The 20741-nt window shown below is 39.0% G+C and overlaps 1 protein-coding gene across 1 annotated transcript in view; it reads right to left on the bottom strand.

Annotated features, from left to right (window-relative positions):
- Window positions 1-20741, bottom strand: part of ANO6 (anoctamin 6) — a 63384-nt gene that overhangs the window by 22313 nt on the left and 20330 nt on the right. Inside the window, exons 2-9 of the mRNA XM_015854917.2 lie at window positions 19057-19133; window positions 11236-11361; window positions 4869-4934; window positions 4476-4754; window positions 3989-4099; window positions 2398-2513; window positions 2023-2157; window positions 1244-1349 (exon numbers count right to left, since the gene is read on the bottom strand). Coding sequence (XP_015710403.1) covers window positions 1244-1349; window positions 2023-2157; window positions 2398-2513; window positions 3989-4099; window positions 4476-4754; window positions 4869-4934; window positions 11236-11361; window positions 19057-19133 — 1016 coding nt within the window. The remainder of the gene's footprint in view (window positions 1-1243; window positions 1350-2022; window positions 2158-2397; window positions 2514-3988; window positions 4100-4475; window positions 4755-4868; window positions 4935-11235; window positions 11362-19056; window positions 19134-20741) is intronic.

Below are 20741 nucleotides of genomic sequence, written 5' to 3'. Positions count from 1 at the left end.
GTTATTTAATAAGCAATCATTATTGTTAGAGTTTTCTCAACTTCTGTCAATGACACCTTCCAGTAAACTAAGGAAATTAACTGCAAGGCTTGGCATTAGAAGTGTAAATGAAATATGCAGCAAAAAAGATAATAGAGTTGTGTGCTGTTAAACTTCCTTCCACTTGTTGCACAGGAAGAGGAAAAGCAGTGCTTCTCACCTGGGAGCTGGGTATAAAACTATGTATTTTTAATACAGTCACAAAAAGTCAATGAACATTTCTGCTTCTCATAAGTGAAATGACAACAAATCAAGGTAGTTAGTAACATGCATTCTGAGGAAATACCTCTCTGGTATTTGCCTCTTCTTTCCATAATATCATTTTCCCTTTCTTCTTTCTTGTGCGTTACATGTTAAGTTCACTCAAGCAAGAATATTCATTAAAGCAGGGCAAAACACTTTTAATTAATAGCTAAATAATTGTAATTTTGCAGTGACTGAATCTATGGAAAGGAATAACAAAAGGCTAGCACTAGACTAGTGGCAAAAGTTAATGGAGAAAGAAAGATAGATTCTTCTGGACATGGATTGAGTGCAAGAGTGTGGCCATGCCATGCCGTGGTTAACGGGACACAAACAAACCACAGCACCTGTCATGGCTAATATTGGCCTCCCCATGTACCCATCGCTCCTTGACAGGTCATGTCAAATTCAAGGCACAGGCTCAGCTAATTTCTTTGGGGAGGCAGGGGGGAGTATTTAGAAATGTCATAACATGCTTTAAACGTTTCCTAAGCAAAACTGACTCAGAGTTACTCAATCAAGTCTTTAGTAATTGAATGTTTGTTTTGTTTTGCTTTGTTTACCAAAAAGGAAAGGAATACCCCAAAATGAAACCACAATGTTCCATTTTCAATCAGAAAATCTTTTAGTCTCTTGGGGCTATGTCAAATTAAAAAGTCTTATTTTGTTTTCTTTTTAGGTCAAAATGAAACATTTTTAATTGTTAATTTTACATAGTTCAGTCATTGTATCAAAATGCACAACTATTTGCACAGCTCTAGCAATTATGCAGGATGTTAGTGGAGAACAGCATTGTTTTATATGCAGTCCTAGGTAAAGTGCAACTAAAAGTTAATAGCATGTCTATAAGTGTAAGTGTAAGTGTAAGTATAGTTAGTATATAAGTATATAAGTATATATATATATATATGTATGTATATATAAGTATATATAAGTATAGTATAAGTGTAAGTGTAGTTACCTTGGATGATTCACAAGTGATGTTGAGGTTCCAGTAGGTACATACTTTATCACACTGAGGGCACATTATGATATTACCTCCTATGCTGGGATCACATACTTCTTGGCTAAAAACAAAACTAGTCAGTCACTCACCAACACTAAATTCTTAGTCCTTATGTGCACAAAGGGTGCAGTCATGTCAGGGAAATGAGAAGTAATTCACCAGTGGTCTGCTCTTAAGTATCCTCCCTCCTCCCTCAAAACATCCCCAGTGACATTTTTTAGCTCTCATCTCTAAAATGGATGATCTGGAGAGAAAATGTTCCCTCCCTGACTGGGGCTGTACAGTGTGATGTCTTGCAGGTGATCTGGCACCCAGGTGTCCTTTCCTTAGTCCTTGTGTCATGGTTCAATCTGACCATGCTCTGATGAGACAATATGTGTCACTGCTATGCTCTTCCCAGTGTATCCTGGGCAGCTGAGGCCCCATGTGCTCTTGCATCAGGGCCTTTGGATACATCCTCTAAAGATTACCACTCTGAAAATGATGTTACAGAAATTTATACTGACTTCTGATTATTGTTCTTTTTATTTCTACACAACATGTGGTGACGTAGTGTGATGTATGAAGACAATACTGTGGTAACAGGCTCACATGTCTAGTGCTCCAATGGCACAGGGACATCTATTACTTATCTATCCTATATTTTATACCATCTCTTTCAAACCCAGAAGTTGCACTCTTTCATTTTGCCTCCTACAATGCTATGTAATATTAAAATAGACCTGATCAGGTACCTCCAAGTGCAGTTATCCTTCATGAAGAATCCATACAGAAAGCAACCAACTCCAACAACTGCAGCCACAATCAGCATATTAGTATAAAAGCCCAGCCACGCAAAATAGATTCCAATTTTCTCTCCGTAGTATTTCCTGTGGGGAGGAATGTATTTTTTTATTTTAATGAAATGCAAGTATATTCAAATTTCTCTTTCAAATATGGCAGCTTCCATTGCCAGATTCCTCTATTTTGAACACTGGGAAGGAAAAGAAAATGAAAAAAGATAGATTATACCTAGCAAGGAAAAAAAATTAAGAGGATGTTTTTCATGAATTGATTCATCCAGACCCTCCCCTGACACAGCCCAATGCTGCTCATTCACATCCACCAACCTGATGAAATCCAGGGGTTGCAGTTTCAAAATGTTTTTCGGATGAGCCCATTCTCTGTAGAGAAGATAACGTTCACTTGGGCACTCAGGATCAGTTGACAGGTGCCTAAAACTAGACTGCAAAACAGAAAGGGTGGAAAGAAGGTAATTAGTGTAACCATTAATGTAACCAGCATGAGTCAACTCTCATCTCCACAGATCTTGGGGCATGAATCCAGACAGTGGAATAGCTTTTTTGCCACCACAATCCAGGAAAACACCTGGGAAGTAGCTCTGAAATTGCATCAGGATTCATGCTGGAAGGCTGTCAGAAAGACTCTGAATACTAAAGCAAACACTTTACATGCGTGAGTAACCGACCCTCCCCATGAACTTAAATCCTCAGCCCATGTCAGCGTCTTGGCACTTAGAAAAACAAAACAGAAAAGGATCCATTCTGATTTGATAACAGGACTGCTTTAATATGGATTGTAAGCAGCTTTCACATGGTAACACTCTTTGTTCTAAAGCAATATTGTTCTGGAATGAGGATCGGAAAGTCCAAGGGATGAATCCAGGGAGTCTAGTCTCTGTTTTGTATTTATATTTAAAAGACAGTTGACTTGGAGGTAATCCTTATGTTTTTTACCAAGTTATTTGAAGACCTATTTCAGTAAAGCCTGCTTTCTTTGATGGAATTTTTCATTCTGTATCTGTAATATGACAAGAAAAATCACTTTTGCAGAAATCAATAGGCTACTTCTGATTTTCAGAGTAGCTCTGATATATAATTTTGATTGCATAAAAAGACTGTCATTAATTATTAGGCATGCTGAGCCCAGATTCCCCATGCAATGTCAGAAATAGTCTGCAAGGCAGGTTTTAAATCTTTAAAAGACAACCTTAAAAATAGATATTCACGAATGATATTAATTCTATCCTATAAAGCTTTGAGTTACTTCCAAGAAACATGATTTGTCTTGATTCTGACTTAAAAATTTTCTTTAAATCCTTGGAGACCTCTCAAATATATTCAGCGGAGTCCAACCATCTCACGTAGTTACCATTCCTGACCTCCTATTGTCTCAATTTCTTCTCAGCAGAACACACCTCAGACATAGAAGAGTGGTTTGGATGGGGGAGGAGGTGTGTGGGTGTAGATACAATCGTATCTTTGTCTTTGCTCACAAGATGAGACTTGTGTTCTACATCTCGATTAAATTGCTGACATTTGGTATGGATTTTTATACTGAAAAATGAAGTAGTGCAAAAACATGAACACTTATTTAGAAATGACGATAGAGTGCATCATGGGAACCATCACTCTCATGCTCTCAGGTTCCTCTGTTAGCCAGGCACTTTACTGACCCACATCTCCCAGAGAATACAAGATTAACATATCCTAAATCAAATATATCATGTTTCAGTCTTGGAGCTACATTTTTAACAAACACCATTTTAGAGATAATCCTCTTAAGCCAGACTATGTCATGGGCTACCATGTGGATAAAAACACCAGTAAATAAGGCTTGTAAATTTTACTATCTTCTACACACTCTTGATCTGCAGGCTTCTATTTCTAAATATGCTGTTACTGCAAATTCAGGACTTACGTCATGAAGGGGAAATGCTGCTTTGTAGATTCCAGTGTCCAGTAACTTGTTAATGCCAAACTTCTTTACATTCTTGGTTGCGTATTTCACACGGGACAGGATAAAATGAACCTAAAATTTACAAAATATTTTGTGTTTCTTGCAACCTGAAAGTAATCATAAGTGGCTGTACCTGTTTCAACATACTGATGAGTTATGAAAAGGTAAGCAGCGCAGAAGAATTTAATTGCATAGGGCATAGGAACCACTGACACCCCCACCCCCCCTTTAAATTCTAGTGAAACAGAAATGGGACAGATATGCACTGTTGTCCTTTGAGATTCCCCAGTCTCTTTCCTAAATGACACAGAACTGTTGAATCCCAAATGTTTAACAGTTTTTCAAGATGCTTCCATGAATGCAATTGAACTGATTTGATTTAAATGGTGGTTTTTTTGTTTTTTTTTCCCTTTTAAGACTAAAGGCTAGAAATACTCCAGGGACTTACAATTCGGCTTCTTGTCGCTGGATTGAAAAATGTGTCTTTGTCCTGAATATAAAAGTTGGATAAATGTTCCCTTTTAAAAGGAGCAGTGAAAAACTCTTGCTCGGGTTTGATGATATTTTCATTCACCCTGAAGAGTCTGGTAAACCAGTTGAAAGCTGACTCCCGAGTTTTCAGATCATTGGGCTGCAGAGGCAATTTGATGTGCATGACCTCAGCATATGTGCATAGCACTTCCCAAGGTGCATGCACTTTCACAAAAATAGTTTTCTCATCCAAAACCTAGAATTGAAGAAGAGGAGAAAAATGTAACAGTCAGTTCATATATCCAGTTCCTTATCCACACAGGGGCAGCTTCTGCTCTCAGGCACAGCACAAAAAGGAAAGAGCACTCACCGATCGTGTTGCTTCAAGTTGTAGGCCGTTGTTTATCAGGTTCGACTCATATACTTGTCTCTTCCTCTGTTAAAAGGCATTGAAATTGTAAAGCATCTGTTCCAAAAGTGTATGCATAAAATATCAGAATTTCATCCCAAAATGAAGACTTGTTGGGTCATTATCTCCATAACCCACTTGGCAGCTACTGTGGTAGGTGCAGCTTTCCCTACTAATCTAGATCAGGGATTTTTCTGTCTGATGAGTAATACTGCACTCCAGTGCGACTGTGGAGAATTCACACTCTTAGTCTATAGTACTTTATAGAGGTAAAACCTGACCCAAATTTTGACAGTCAACAATTCCCACTGAAACATGTGACCTCATCTACCTTTATGCACTAAGTGAACTACTGAGGGCAGCCTCCCTTCCCCCATTAATCTGCATGTTAAACAATTTTTTTTTCTCTCAAGGATGTCCCATGAAAATCAATAACCACTTTCCTTCTCATTATATCTCTTCCTATTCTTCTTTCACAGTAATCGTATGTGCTCACAGAGTAGTTCAAACTGTAGGATCCCTCTACACTAGCCTATAGATAAGCAGCCCTAAAGGAAGAAACTAATTGCACTTATGGAATCAGTGGTGCTTTCTTATGAGCACTCAGTGTCCCTTGAAGGATATGACAAGTTTCCCCCAGTAATGTTGAAATATGTAGATCATTTTAATTTCAACTCACAGCACCAGCACTTGGCTGGTAGTTAGGAGCAATCCCAAATGGCTGATATTTCAAACCTGAAATGAATTTGATTATTCACAAACACAACTCCCCTCCCTCAAAAAGCCCAAATCAGCCTCTCTCCCCCAGAATAAAAAATACAGAACTCCATAAAGTGATATAGGAAAAAAAATTGAAAATTCATGTAGAGCATTCCACTTTGAAGACTCTGTATCAACCAGGCAGTTCCCTAGTGAGCTACTTGTTTACAAAGTTAAGGGTGGCCAGCCCTTCTTGGCCTACACACTGCCTATCTAAGTATCAGTGTTGATAAAAGGGTGGGGCTGTAGACAGCTGCTAGAGATGAGAGGCATCTGAGCGCTTCAGCAGAAGTTGATAACATTTACAGACTGGGACTCAATGCTTTATTCTTGAATTGGGCAATGGCAGGTATGCAATGCAGTCCTCAAAGTAACTTCCATATGTTACTCCTTTGCTCCATAGATGTCCTCATGCCACTGGACAATATTTTTTTGATTGCTAATATGCTCTGTGCTTAAGGGATTCAATGCTCCCATTACAGCAACTTTGATTTTCTTGAAGACAGAATGGTCCAATGGCTTCTATAACCTGGTTCTCTACATCCACAATAGCAGCTTTAAGATCTGTGCTTAAATTCAGTCTTGTTGCAAAGGACCACAGTCAATAAATAATCAGTTAGAGTCTTTGAAACTGTGATAGCTATGTGCAAACTGGTCTTCAGGGCCAGGATGAAGACCCATCTAATACAGGGGGCAAAAATGAGACACTTCAGCAAAAGGGCAAAAGTCTTCAGGAGTTCCACAGGAATGGGTTGGTTTTATCTCCACATAATTTTCATCCTGTTCTTTAATGTTTAAAGACTGTTGAAAATCTTTGAAGGAAAAAACAAACAAACAACATTTTCCCTAAACTCTAACAATTATTGAAATTAATAATCTATATCTTGTTTGTTCTCAACTGCAGCATCTGCCTGTAGCAGTGGCTATAATGGACTAATACTACTAATAGTACATTTTATAAGAAGGTACTTCTTTCATGTTTTAGATTTTTTTTTCTGCATTTTTATTCATTTCTTCGTGCATTAGGAACAGTGAGAGCCAAATCTTTCAATCCACGCTTTCCACAGAAGTATTTCTCCATATCCTATTCATTTGCTTCTTTATTAATGACATAATGATCTTTATGCTTTTTTCCTACGTATCTAATATTGTATATACACAGTGCATATTTATAGTTCATTATACATATGTAAATATATAAAATAGTATCAGTGTACCTTAACATATATGTTTCCCATGAAGTCTAAGTCTTTTTTCTTCTATTAAGCGTGCTCAATTAAATAAGAATGAGGCTTTTCCTCACAGCAGTCTTTGCATTTGTCAACATTTCATGGGTAATAGTGTTCTCCATTCTTCCTCAAAGCTAAAGGTTCATGTCATCTTGGCTTCTGAGCAAACTACATAATGATTTCCTCTCAGTCCTTTTGCCTGATCACTGAAATATGTACCACAGCGGAGTTATTTGTCATTCTATTATTAACTCTTCCACCATGCTGAAAATTATTCATTTAATTCTACCTTTTTGTATCTTCCTTATTGACATTGTTCTTTTTAAAGTGAATAATACCGAATCATGAAAGCATTTCAACCTGAGTTCTGCTTCATTTTTACTGATAAAGAAGGCACAGGGCAAGCTACTTATTTCACATCTTCCAAAACAAAGAGATGCTGAGTGATTTACATTTGTATAAATCTAATGCTTTCTTCTTTTTTTCTTTTTAAATCTTACCACTGAGGTTGCTTTAATAATTGATTACGGTGAGGAGTCCCCCAAATTAATTTTGCCCTCAAAATCTTAGAGGAATGTTGACAATATTAAGATTTCTAATAATGCATTAATGTAAGCAGCAGGAAATAAAGCCCCTGGGAACTTCTGCTAATTAGGGGCTTTGCTATTTTATATAAATGATTGAATTATGTGTGTGATTATCTATGGAGAAACTAGACTTTTACCCAAAGGAGTCTACAGTGGTTTTACACTGACTGGGGAATGCAGTGTAAAGATATAATATCTTATTTGGCTACATTATGGAGACTATTCCAACTTTATTTTGGTTTCTGGTATTTTGCTCAGCTACTTGCAAGATTAAGCTGTAATAACAACATAACTGTGGTAGTGCTGCCAACATAAAACTGACATAGATTTTGATGATTGAATGGCAAGACGACAGATACAATATGGGATATATAATCAGACATAATTTTAAGGAAGGGAAAGCGTAGTGTAAATGCATATCAGCAATTGGGAGCTGCTTTCTCACCACGGTGTTTTCAATGTCTGACCATTGTCTTTCCAAGCTGCAGAGACTAGCAAGATGGAGAGTCTGGAAATTAGTAATAGACCACTAAGGGGGCTTTCTCTGTTTTGTGAACTGTAGGGAGCACTTGCTTTGACTTCAGTGATAGAACAGTGTCACCTCATATTTTTCTTCAATTTATTTTGAGCAAAGTTTCCTATAACAATATCAGTGTTCAAAGGTCTTTTTCACCTTTGCTATCAAACTTCCTGGGTAGGCTGGCTGGGCACACCACAGGTGTATACAGCCTGCCATCCTTCACTGCATCAAATTACAACATAAAACAGCTTCGAGCTACTGCTCTTTGTGTAACCCCAAACATTGTTCTTTCTCCATGGGTGTGACACACGCCAGACAACAGGGAGAAGTGCAATTGGTTTTCTGAAAGTTATTCATGCCTTTTGTTTCTGGCTATCTAATCCAAACAGATTGTGAGGTAGGAACTGCTTATTGTTTGCTTAAGAAGACAAACTTATCCAGCCTTGCCCACACTGTCTACATTCCTACTTAAGTTACTGACAGCTTTTCAGTTTATTTCTGCTAGGGGAAAGCAGATGGACTAGAATGACATTCCACACCAATTTATTTTGAGTTTGTCTGTCTGGATTGACCTCTTAACTTTCACCGTGAGTTACTTCAGGATCCCGACAGATAAAAGTGGTATTTTGGAGCATTCTGAAAGAGACTATTGATATTTAATTTCTCTTCTGATGGCAACCTATCTTGACAAATAGAGTACATAAAATTGTGAGGTTTAAAAAACATGCTTTGGGCTGGAATCTTAATCGCTTGCTAGGCAGAGTTTCTGGAATCTACTCCTGATAGTTTGCTTTTCTTGTGCTTGCTAAAGTAATTGTAAAATAATATAAAAGGATTTGGAGTTTAAATTGAGCTGCATATATGAACCTCATCTGCTAACCTTTGAATCTGTAGATTATGTTAGAAGCTTCCATGAAGACGTGATTTCAGTAGTTCAGTTTTGCCTCCTTTTCAGAAGCACATGAGTAGGAGGGAATCACACCACCACTCGCTTACCCCAAAATACAAAAACACACAAGCAAATAATATTGTCAGCGGACATAAGCCATCAAATTGCTTTTATGCTTATGTGGATGAAACCTGTACATATCTTGAGCAACATCACCTCTACAACTTTCTGGGAACTGTCATAGGCCAAAATGTTTATTCTCTCAAGGGAATACAGTTTTCTCCACTTGCACAGCAATAGACTTCAAGTGAGAATAAATACCTCTGTATTTCTGACGTACTTGCATGGTTGGAGCTGTCTTGCACCTGTCCATGCTGAGAATTTAGGAAATCTCTACTTATTTAAGACTTTAAAGATTGTTCCTTCAACAATGGATAATTGAAATGCTTTCTAAACTAATGACACTTGTATGTGAAGCACTGGAGGGTGAGAAGGAGTCAGTGTTTCTGATCTGTATCACAAGCATTTAGTCACGACTAGGTGACTCATTTCAATCTTTATAGGGTTAACGAACAAAATCATTTATTTACTTCCTTTTTCCTTTAAGTGGCCTCAGGTACCTGAATTTGTGTACTGTTTTATCTGTTCCGTGATCAGCTTTGGATTCCTTCATTAGTTCTCCAGCTTGGTGTCATCATACTTGTATCTATTCTTTTAGGAAACCCTCTATGATTGCCATGTCTTCATCCCAGTTGAGCTTTCATCACTTATATGTGTTTCCAGTATCAAAATTCTTGCCCATGCCTTCCTCATTTCCCCTCTGACTTCAGGTTCTCACTGTTCATGTCTATCCCAGCTGCAACAATTGCTATCACCTCTCTGTTTGTCTTCCGACACATTTTCACCATCCCTTGCAATATCACAGACTCACAATGGCAGAGTTGTAAGTAAATGAAAATAGACTTCGGTATCACCAAAATGTAAACAAAAGCACAATCAAATGAAGAGTCCTGTTACCAAGAGACATGATGAAAATAGAGAGCAGCCTTGGTTATGTGTTGGCTGTACCTTAGGGTCAGACGATCACACAGAAAGTCAGGCTGGAAGTGACCTCAGGAAGTCACCAGCCCAGCCTATTAATCTAAGCAGGGCTGATTCTGAGCTCAGACAACATTGCTTAGGAACATGTGGTCAGGTGTTGAAAAGCTCAGAGGATGGGGACTGCACAACTTGTTCTACCATCTTCATAGTTCATCCAGTGTGAACCTCTCTTGCTTCAGTCTATGCCTGCTGTCTTTTGTCCTTCACCTATGCACCACTGTAGAGAATTGACTCTGTCTTCCTGGATAGCTCCGCAGATACCAGATAGCTGCTGTTAGATCCTTCTGAAATCCTCTGCTCTCCAGGCTGAATAAGCACAGCTTCCTCAGCCTCTTCTCACAAGACGAGTGCTCCAGCTCCTAACCACTGTGACTTCCCACCACTGAACTTGCCCTAGACCTTTGAAAGCAGCCTCTTTCTGCATGCACTCAGTGCATTTGCCCACAATCTTCTGGTCTAATTTTTCACAGTTTTCATTCGGCTACTGTTCTAACATTCATACAGCACTAAAAATATTTATCCACTGTTCACATTTAATTTCCATTACTGTTTAGAAAATACATTCACATTTCAGCATACATCTGGGTAATGGCTAAATATTACATACAAATTTAAAATGCTTATTGATAAAAAATAGTTGTTTCCAAGGGGGCAGATTTTGTTGCTAATTACCTCTTTCAATTCATTTTTATCATTTTACTTGTGAACGTGTGTAATTCAACATCCACCCACTGCAGGACTCTCTAGAGCCCTACTAACCACATTTCTTACAGCTGCCCTCACAGTGCCAATGACAGCACTGTGTAAGGAGTATCAACCAGCTTAGCTATGGCCTTTTCACTCTTACTCTTCCCCAGTGGCAAATCAGTCAGCTGGCTCTTCCATGCTTATCCTGAATACTCTTTGGTTTTAATACCAAAGTCCATTGGGGGCCTAATTCAAGCACTGTAGATAAAGAAAGTTGCCATAGTCTGAAGGTTTTTGCGTCTATCTCTAACTATGATCCTGGTTCCAGTATTTTTCTGCTCACACCTCTGGAAGGGTTCCCTCCAAGGAGCATGCTTGGATGTCCCTCAGCACATGCTGATGGACACGGTGCTTGGTTTGTGAGCCTGTCTTACAGCTCTCAGGAGTACTCCCACAACAGGACAATGCAACTGCCATTCTGGTTAAGGGCACTGTCCTTTATGTTCACTGCTCTAGCACCCAACAGATGATCAAATTTATACAAAAAATAACTTACCTTTTGCTTTTTATGATTACTCCTCTTATGAGTCATTTTTGTTTCATCTTCATACACCAAAACAAAGTCAATTCTTCGCTGCCCATCGCTGAAGAACAAGGAGTCAGGCTTATTATCAAAATCAGCCTGTAAGGCAGATAGGTTAGGTTAATTCAAAGAATTTTATTCATTGCTTCCTTCCTTCCTTCCTGTTACACAGTATTTCAGTAAAAAGAGAAATTCTTTATTCATTATTATGTATTAAGGCACGCATAGTAAGAAGTCCAAAGTGAATCACAATTAGTATGGTGTAAATTGGAGAAAAAAAATCATCCTGACGAATTTGGCAGATCTCTTCATGACATAAAGACAGCAAAACTTTAACCTAATTTTTTTCTTTAAAATAGCATAAAAGCTTTTGGCAATGGGAGGAGCATTGGGATGTAGCACTACATCTGAATAACGCATCTGTCAAGTAATTTGCATGCTGTCATGATACAATATTCTGTCTACAAGATATGTTGTCTCCTGATGGGAGTCTCAGAATTAGCATGTTCCCATCTGTCCCTGTACCTGCTGGAAGTTTAAGCATCTCTGCAATTAAAAAACCAACAACAGCAACAAAAAACAGTCACTTAATGCATGCTAATGTTCAAAACAATAATTACCCTGAGAATAAAGAACATGGTCAGGCTGCAGATGTGCTCTCAAAATGGACACCTCCTCTGTGAATTTATTTTCCCCTTTTTGTTAACAAAATCTCAGCAAGTAGAAAATATTGTTGAATACCACACATCCATCATGTTAAAATATATGCCCAATTCAAAAGTACTAATATATCTATAAGCCATTATCTGGTCCTCAGAGACAAGTAGAAAAGATTGTCATATCCACTAAAAACATCTTAATGTGTGTAATGATACAGACACATTGATGATGGCGTAACTTGACTGTTCAAGAATGTTTTTGTAGTAATGGTTTTGGAGTTTATTGGAATACTCTGTGGGCACTATCACATGTTACAACCCCTCCTCTCAGTTAATATATAATTGTAATGTTATTAGTATTTGTCATGTTGTGCACTGAGTAGCAAACTCCAAGATACCTGGCCAGATCCTTACGTTATATTACTATGGGTAGTGCCACTAATGTTAGTGGATGTCATATGTCTGAAAGTGGACTCAACATTGCATTAGAGGTGGTAAAATTCAAAAGCTGACTTCTATGCAGAACTGTTGAGAAGCCCTTTCAGATGGCTGGACAAGCACAGTGGCCTTCAATAAGTTCAGACGAGCAAAATGCCCCAAAATAATTTCAAGAACATACTGTGCCTTTGGGTTCACTGAAAAGATTCCTAGATTTAATCTCCCTGAAATCTCTGTACCAATGAAGACCAAACTGTATTAGGGGTGCCAGGCATATCAGCCACCCAGCATACAGTTTGGGGAACTCTGGGTTGCCTGGTCCACAGATAAAAATCAGGGAAATGTGGTTGAGGTCTCAGAGGCTCCCACCTGCAGCTTGAATTGTTTTCTCTTTGATGCTGGTAAAATGAACAAGAATGGTAACAGTCTGTCAGGAGCATCCCAGTTCCAAGGGGCAAATGGCATTTTAGCAACAATATAACAGTTTTTCCAAAACAAATTTTCCCTATGAGTTTTATTCTAGACCTCTCTCTGTAGACTATTTTGTTACTCTTTATTGGCTCTGTCAAAACAGTTGACCAAAATGCATCTCTCCATAATTAAAACAAAAATTATGTATTTCAAATGAACTGAGGGGAGTTTAGACTCAGTTTTTCTTGTTGTATATACAAAGACGTTCTGTTAACTTATTTGCTTCATCAGTTTGAACAGATTCTTGGTTCCAACAGTTCCCTTTGAATCCTACATCTGCTAAGAGGTTTGAGACTGCACACAGATACATCACGAATTAGTTTCACAGCCTGGCCTAGCACTCAGGAAGCATCCATACAGAGCCACCAAATCAACAGACAGATGCACACTGTAATGGGTTAGGAGGAATGGTTTAAACTGTCAGATGGCATTGATGGACCACAACGGCACTGAGCATCTCTACTGCCCAAAGCAAATCACAGATGCAGATTTTTCTATTCACTAGAAGTAGAACTGCAGCAGTCCCACTGAATAAGCAGGCTTGATTCTCATGAGACTTCTTCCAACTAAGGACTAGCGAAAGGTGTAACATTTAGCTTGCTGCTACCGTTTTCAGTCTCATTTAAAACACAACCAAGATGAAAGAGTGGTTAGGCATTGGAAGAGACTGCCTGGAGAAATGGTGGCATCACTGTGCCTGGAGGTGTTTAAGGTAAGGGGAGATGTAGTACTTATGACTATGATTTACTGGGCAATATTGGTGGTAGGTGGATGGTTGGACTAGATGATCTTAGAGGTCTCTTCCAGCTTCAATAATTCTATGAACTTTCTTTATGTTTATCTGCTAGGGCTGACAAAAAGACCAGACCATGTCCAAAGCACGAAAAAAAAAATTACAACTGGGAAATTACAGAACAGTTAACTCAGTACCCAGTATCTACAAATAATTCATAGTAATGGGACAATACAGATGATTATATTTGATTAGAATTATTATGCCCTAGACTCTGGTGACTACAGGCTAATGTAAAGGCAGTGTAAAGCTGCACTACATACCAGTGCTTGGACACTCTAGATCTGTCTGCAGTGAGAGCTTAAGACATGTAGCTCCCAGGTGGGCACTTCTGTATGTCTCCCATCTGGAGTTACCTCCCACTCCTAGTAGTCTGAGCATGAGCATCACACGCTGTGCTCAGAAGAGATGCAGTCAGGAAAAATGTGATGTCCTGATGCCCTGTTACACACAGAGCTGCTGACCTGCTTGGCTGCAGGGCTGATGCTTCTCATTAGCTTCAGGGCTGAAAATGGAGCTGGACACTGATAAGCCCGAGATAAACCTATGTGCTGCACTGTGAGCACACAGAGCCCAGGCATCACTGTCTGAATGTGGTATGAACTGGGGTAAAAAAATCACAAGGTAAAAAGGCACAAGGGCTGAAGCCAGCTGGCCCCCAAACACATCCCCTACATCCCCCATGCTCTGCTGGGAACCCAGAAGGCTCTGTTCCTGGCTGAAACTGCCCTGTGTTGCAATGCTGTAAATACAGAGCCCAGACTTATGACAGTGACTAAGAAGAGGAAGCATTACCAGCTACTAAACCAGAAAGATATTCAAAAGAGGAAGAGGTCCGAGTAAATTTTAGAAACAGACATCTTCTAACTTTTGTCTAAAGAGAAAGAGTCTAGCTGTGAAATTTAAGCACTTTAAAGCACAGAAGTAGTAAGAGATTTTAAGTTCTTTTGTTACATCTTTAGGTCATTCTTCCTATATGACCTGTGCTCAGGATAGAAAAGAACAAAACAGCAAATAGCAAATGTAAGATCAAGCTTTTCCTAATTTGTGATTATGTAACCTCACCGAGTGTTTTTCCCTTACACCTAGTCACTTTCAGGCATTTACAGCCAGTTTGTAACTCAGCAATAACTGGCTTAACTGGAATGGCAATAACCAGCTGCAGAGAATTCCCATTAATCAGTATCCTGACCCATGAATTGGCTTACATATGTGTTTTTGTGGACATAAGTTTATACATGTTTCCATATATGTACTTTTCTACATATATCAAACTACAGGTATATATTATTGAATAGAGCTGAAAGATTACTCAATACTGGACTGCACAAACCTGGACAGACTTGGGTTCATACCCATGAAACTAACTTCTTAGATGTAATTTCCACTGTCCCATCAGCCTATCAATAAATGCTTCATATAACAACAAAGTAATAAAGAATTGACTCATTAAGTCTGAATACTTAAGAGATAAGATTAAGACCCATACAAATCAATTGTAACATAAAATTTAATGTGCTGCAATTAAAAGTAAGAAGTAAAACACGAAAGGGAATGCAATGGTTAAAGTTCTGACAGTTACATTAACTCAGATGTGTGGTATGTCTTATAATCCCTACTGGATAGTTTGTAATGAAAAATCATATATTATTCAACGTGATTACTGGGGGAAAAACAGGGCTGGAAACTAAAAAGATGTGCTATACACTGAAGTTAATAATTCCTTGGAGACAGTGGGTTGTGTTTTCTTTTCTCAAATATGTAATATTATTTGACAACCTTACAAATGTTATTATCAGGTGAATACACAACTTTGTGCACACACACACACAAGTTAATGGAGGCTGAAATTCCAATCCATAATTTTCCTTAAGTATCAGCAGCACATTATCTCTGAAAATAATGAACAGGTCCATTGATACCTCTTTGTTCTGGAAGAAGCAAACATGGGGTCTATTTACAGCACTTTCTAATTTTCTTAGCCTCAGTCTAATCATTTTAAGTACTGAGGGAGACAACTGGTTGTGCACCTTAATGTTATAATGATACCCAAGTGGATAGCAGGTTAATATTGATTAACAACATTAATAAATACACAAAAAATACCTTTAGCTGTAAAGTACTAATTATATTTAGTACTTTGCAGAGTGCTGTACAATCATTGCCACCAGAGAGACAGGGAGCCACTTGCTGCTTTATTAGCAGGAGGAAGCTGAAACACTTTGGGTACCTCTGTGGGAGCTCACCTAGAGGCAGTGAGGCCTGCAAAGTGAGGGAAATGCATTTCTGTGCTTCAGGTCACATCAGGATATGGATCAGTGGATAATGAGTGCAGCAACAAAAAGCACAGAAATGTGTATAGTGAAGGCACTGCTTTTAACATCAAAAGTGCTGTTCCACAGCCATGGTGCCTTGGTGTTCCCAACCAGCACAGGGGGATGCAGGGTGTGAGGCACCACACAGACTAATGTGCAAGGGCCATGAAGGCACAGGCCCAGCCCAGCCAGCCCTGGCACACGCGTGTGCTTGGCCCAGAACTCCTCGCCCCTGGCTCCCAGCAGCTTGGTGCTTCAGTCCGAGGGACCAAACCCTGGTGGTGGAACCAACACTAAGCCCCTGAGCTCCTCAGGATTCCTCGCATGTTACCAGGATGGCTTTCTAACAGGGCCTTCACTAACAGGCATCTATGGGGATCCAGTCCCAGCACAGAGCCCTGCAGCACACAACCTACCTGGCACAGCACCACAGGCTGCATGGTAGCAGCGGGTTTGGCCTTGGTGGGAATGTCATGGTGCTACTCAATGGCATGATTATTTCTCCCTGCAGGCCTCAGGATACTTCTCTTCCAATCATGTATTTAAAAAGATAACACAGAATATGACGAGGATATTGTGAAACATCATTATTTGTACAGTGCTTTGAGCTCCTCTGGTGAAAATGTTACAGAAATGTGAAGTCTTAATTATTATTACTGCTACATAATATGATGTTTAATTACTTTCTATTCTGAGTGACCACTAGAGACATCTGCTCTGACACCAGGACCAATGTAAGCATTTGCTTCTGCAGGTTATAAGTTCATTTGCATGCCATGAGAAACTAATATTGGTGTGTGCCTTCATAGGGCAATAACTGCTGTGCACTCAGCATTCTCCCTCATGACTCATATTTGCTAATAACAACAAAGGACTGTTTCAGTTCTGTTCTTAGCAACAATGAGATTATTAGCAAGTTCTGAATCAGAAGATACTTTTCTCAGTGCCTTTATGTATAAAGACATTTTTGGCATCTAATAAATTGAAACAAGCTGAGAGTAAAGATTTTTTACAAGTAAAAATACACACGGCATCACTACTGCCATGTATTTCTACCAGCTGGTAACTGGGCAGGCACTGGGGAGCCTCACCCCTAGATCTAATTTTAGATAAGACACCCACTGGACTTCCTGCCTGAGCCCACATACAGCTGCTGGCTGCGGGAGGAATCCCAGCTCGTCCTGCCTGCAAACAGACCACATGCCCTCATTTCTCAATTAAGGCGAAGACAGTACTCCCCGAAAACACATTTTTCAGCACCTTTCCTTCTTTTCCAAATGCAGAAGCATCCAGAGCTTCAGAATTCTCTGAAGCCTTTCTGCTGCAGAAATCATGTCTGAGGAACAGCATTAACACAACTGGAAGCCAGTTAATGGCAAAGAATTTCCTCTGCAGATGCTGAATCTCAGAACTGTGTTTACTATCAAATCCAAATTCAAGCTATCCACTGATGGAGCAGCTAAGGATGACTAGCAAAACATCCAAGAGCTGGGAAGTGCTTGGATGAAGGCTGTCTATGTAACTCTGTTGTCCTTATATGCTGTGCATGATGCATGGTTTGGTTGCACAGCCATATATTACAACATTTTTTGTCTTCTTTATTCAATGCCCATTTTGTTAAGTAGTCTGAACACCTACAATGAGGATTTCCTTCTATTTCTATGGCATTCTCCTTGTATAATCTCAATATTCTACTCATACAAATGTAAAGAAATTAAATTTCACAAGATCTCCCTGGAGAGAAAGCAACAGTTAAATTATAATCTGAATTCAACAGTGATTACATGGATCACTGAGGAATCTTAGTCAAAACTGTTGCCTGGCTCCCAAATCTGGAATTCTAGTCTAAGACACTGGGTTTTCTGGAGTGCTTGGCAAAGGCTCTCTCTTAGGAGAGCAATACCCTAGGGCCCATATATAACTACATTGTGCTAATGCAAACAGGACGTAGGCACTCCCCTTTGACACTGCAAATAGACAAAAAGCTGGATGTATACAATCTCATAAGTCTTGCACAGAAGCTCTATAGTACAAACAAGTTAAAATCCAGTCACTTGGGACTACATTCAGTTTCTCTGCATAAGACCTCTAATACTTTTCCTGCAATTTTCTGCCACATGTACAACCTTGCTGAATCAGTTTCTCAAAGCACACCCAGCTAGACAGCATAATCTAAATTTAGACAATTGGTAGAGCACTTCCTTCTACGCAATACCTTAAGGCTAGGCTTCTTATTTAGTTTCCATTTCTAGCTACACCTGTGTGAAGCAGTGCATATCTACTTCATGGGCAGGCTAGGTAGAACTGAATTTTATTCAACCATTTTGGCCACTGAAAGTACCCTGGATGTTCTAACATGGAGTGGACACTGTGGAAAAGCTGACTGAGAACCAGCTCTAGATGTCGTTACTTTATGGCATCATTACTGCAATTTCTTGAATGGATGTGAAAACCATGACCAGCTTTTAGGTGCTCAAAATTAATTGGTAGAGCTTGTTAGGGTCAGTAGGCAAGACCTTAAAGATAAATGGGAACTGAAGCAGGAGATCTTCAGCTGGGGCCAGAAGCCTGATAACTGTAGAAAACCTTAGATTTGTTGGGGAAATTGAACTTTGGTTAAAGGGAAGAGTGACCTCCAGTTCTTTCTCCTTTTTTTGACAGCTCAGTCTCTGCTGCTTTCCAACTTTCTCTGATAAAAACCCTGAACTCACACTGGCCAGCTAATATCTGGGTGTGTCTGAATTTACAGGGTAGGTGTGTTTATACGTAGGGTGTATGCATGTATTTATCCTTGTACAAGCACACAGAAATCCTGTACATGCAGACACAAAACCATATACAGAAAGGAAGTGCGTGTGTGTCTACTAGTTTATAGTGAATATATATGTGTAACTGATTTAGTCACTTTCAGTTGTGATTAGTGACTGTCTCAACCTGCACTCTTACACCTGAGCCAAAGACTTCAGGTATCTTTAGGGAAACAGAGATATAGCATAGTCACACAAATGAAGTCAGTGCTGCAAATGCAATGGCATGCTATTCTGTTGGAATCTGTTGTTGAAGACCTACACAAGAGGAAAGTGATTGGTAGTTATAGTTAAAGTAAAGAAGTACCCACCCATTCTGGAGTATGAAGGTTTTGCTGATCTGGCACAGTTCCGTAAGTGGGAATAATCACTTGGTTCAATTCCAAGACTGAAAATAATCAGAACAAAGAAACAAAAAATGAAATACTTTAGCATTTTGTGTATTATCAATTCTTCCTCCTCTTCTGAAATCCTGGAATGGGTATAATACAGGTAGTGATGCCGTGACATTTACTAAATAACAGGAATGATTTTCACATAACCTAATATCACACCTGCGGGTTCACTGTGTACTGATGCCCTGATGAATTCTCACCTGTTTCCCCAGTAACAACTGTTAGTAGGAAAAAAAAACCAAAAAACAAACAAACAAAAAAACATGCAAACTAATTTGCCTTCTTGAAAATACAGTAAAATGTAGAAATGATCCTGTGAAGTATGGTACTTTGTGATACCATTATCAAGCACACCGTGAAAGCTGGCCACTAGATAACCCTGTCAATAACCCACAAATTCATACACAAATAGCTCTCAGAAATGAATTATGAGAATGTCTACAATATTTTTATTTTAGTTTAAGTGTTTTGGGGGTGTCTTAAGAAGTCAGCTCACATCCTGAAGCTGAAGATAAAGAGGGTGATGGAGAAGGCTGCTTTCTGCCCTAATATAGTGAAGTATTTTAGCAAATTCTGCCCTACACAGAGGTGCTGGATGTAAATGGTACCATGATGACAGTATTGCCTGGAAAGGTTAACCTCCACTTATCAAGAACAGCTCAAAACTCTAAAACATAAGTAAATAAAAAATACTCTAAAAAAAAAAAAAATCAAATCTACAGTACATTTAGAAGGATAACTAAATGCTCATTAGTTACAGTGTTAGGACCAACAAAACTGATATGCCTGAATTTCTTTTTGGTTTTGGCTTAAAAACTTCATTGATAAGTATCCAAATTCTCTAGCATTTTTAAAAAGCTTTTTTTCATTGACGATGCTCACTTAAACCATCTGAAGATATGTCAAAACACTTAAAAATAGAGCATTGCAAGATCGCTGTTGTTGAGCTCTACAAGTCAACAGAACTCTCTCATGGTTTCTAAGTGGCTAAATGTGGTTTAAATACAGTTTCCTGGAGTGTGGTAGGGATATTGTTCCAGATGTTGAACTGTCAGTTTCCAGATCTCTACTGTGGTGATAATGTATACTCTAGGGAAGAGATCCATGTTTTTTTCCATCAACATATCTTCAGAATCATCTGAATCACAACCTCAAGGCTGGCCCAGTTGACTATCCAATGACCAGGAGCTCTTAAAAGCATTAACATCTTTATAAATGTTTCCCAGCTTTAAAAAAGAGAACAGGAAAATGTGGAGTAGTGTAGTATACATGCTAAGACTGTAGTAGGAGAACATGGACATTACCACAGTTTAATGAGTTCAACTTAGTCTAATGTGAGAAAGACAAATATGTACCCCTGATGTCAGTGTAAAGAGCATCACCGTATTTTCCTTGGGTACTGGTTTTCTGACATGAAGATATCCAGATACAAAGTGCTTCAGAAAACCCACAAAGAGGGATGCTTCTTCTCATACATAACGGGCATGGTGAAGGAGTAAGATAAGCATGCTGTTTTGAAACACAAGCATGTGTTCTGAAACCCTTTGTGTTATTACACAAGGCAAACAGATGTGTACACCAGTATATCCAGACGTGAAGAT

The sequence above is a fragment of the Coturnix japonica genome, chromosome 1, assembly GCF_001577835.2.
Source record: "Coturnix japonica isolate 7356 chromosome 1, Coturnix japonica 2.1, whole genome shotgun sequence".
NCBI classification, from domain to species: domain Eukaryota; kingdom Metazoa; phylum Chordata; class Aves; order Galliformes; family Phasianidae; genus Coturnix; species Coturnix japonica.
This window is presented reverse-complemented; position numbering and strand designations above follow the sequence as displayed.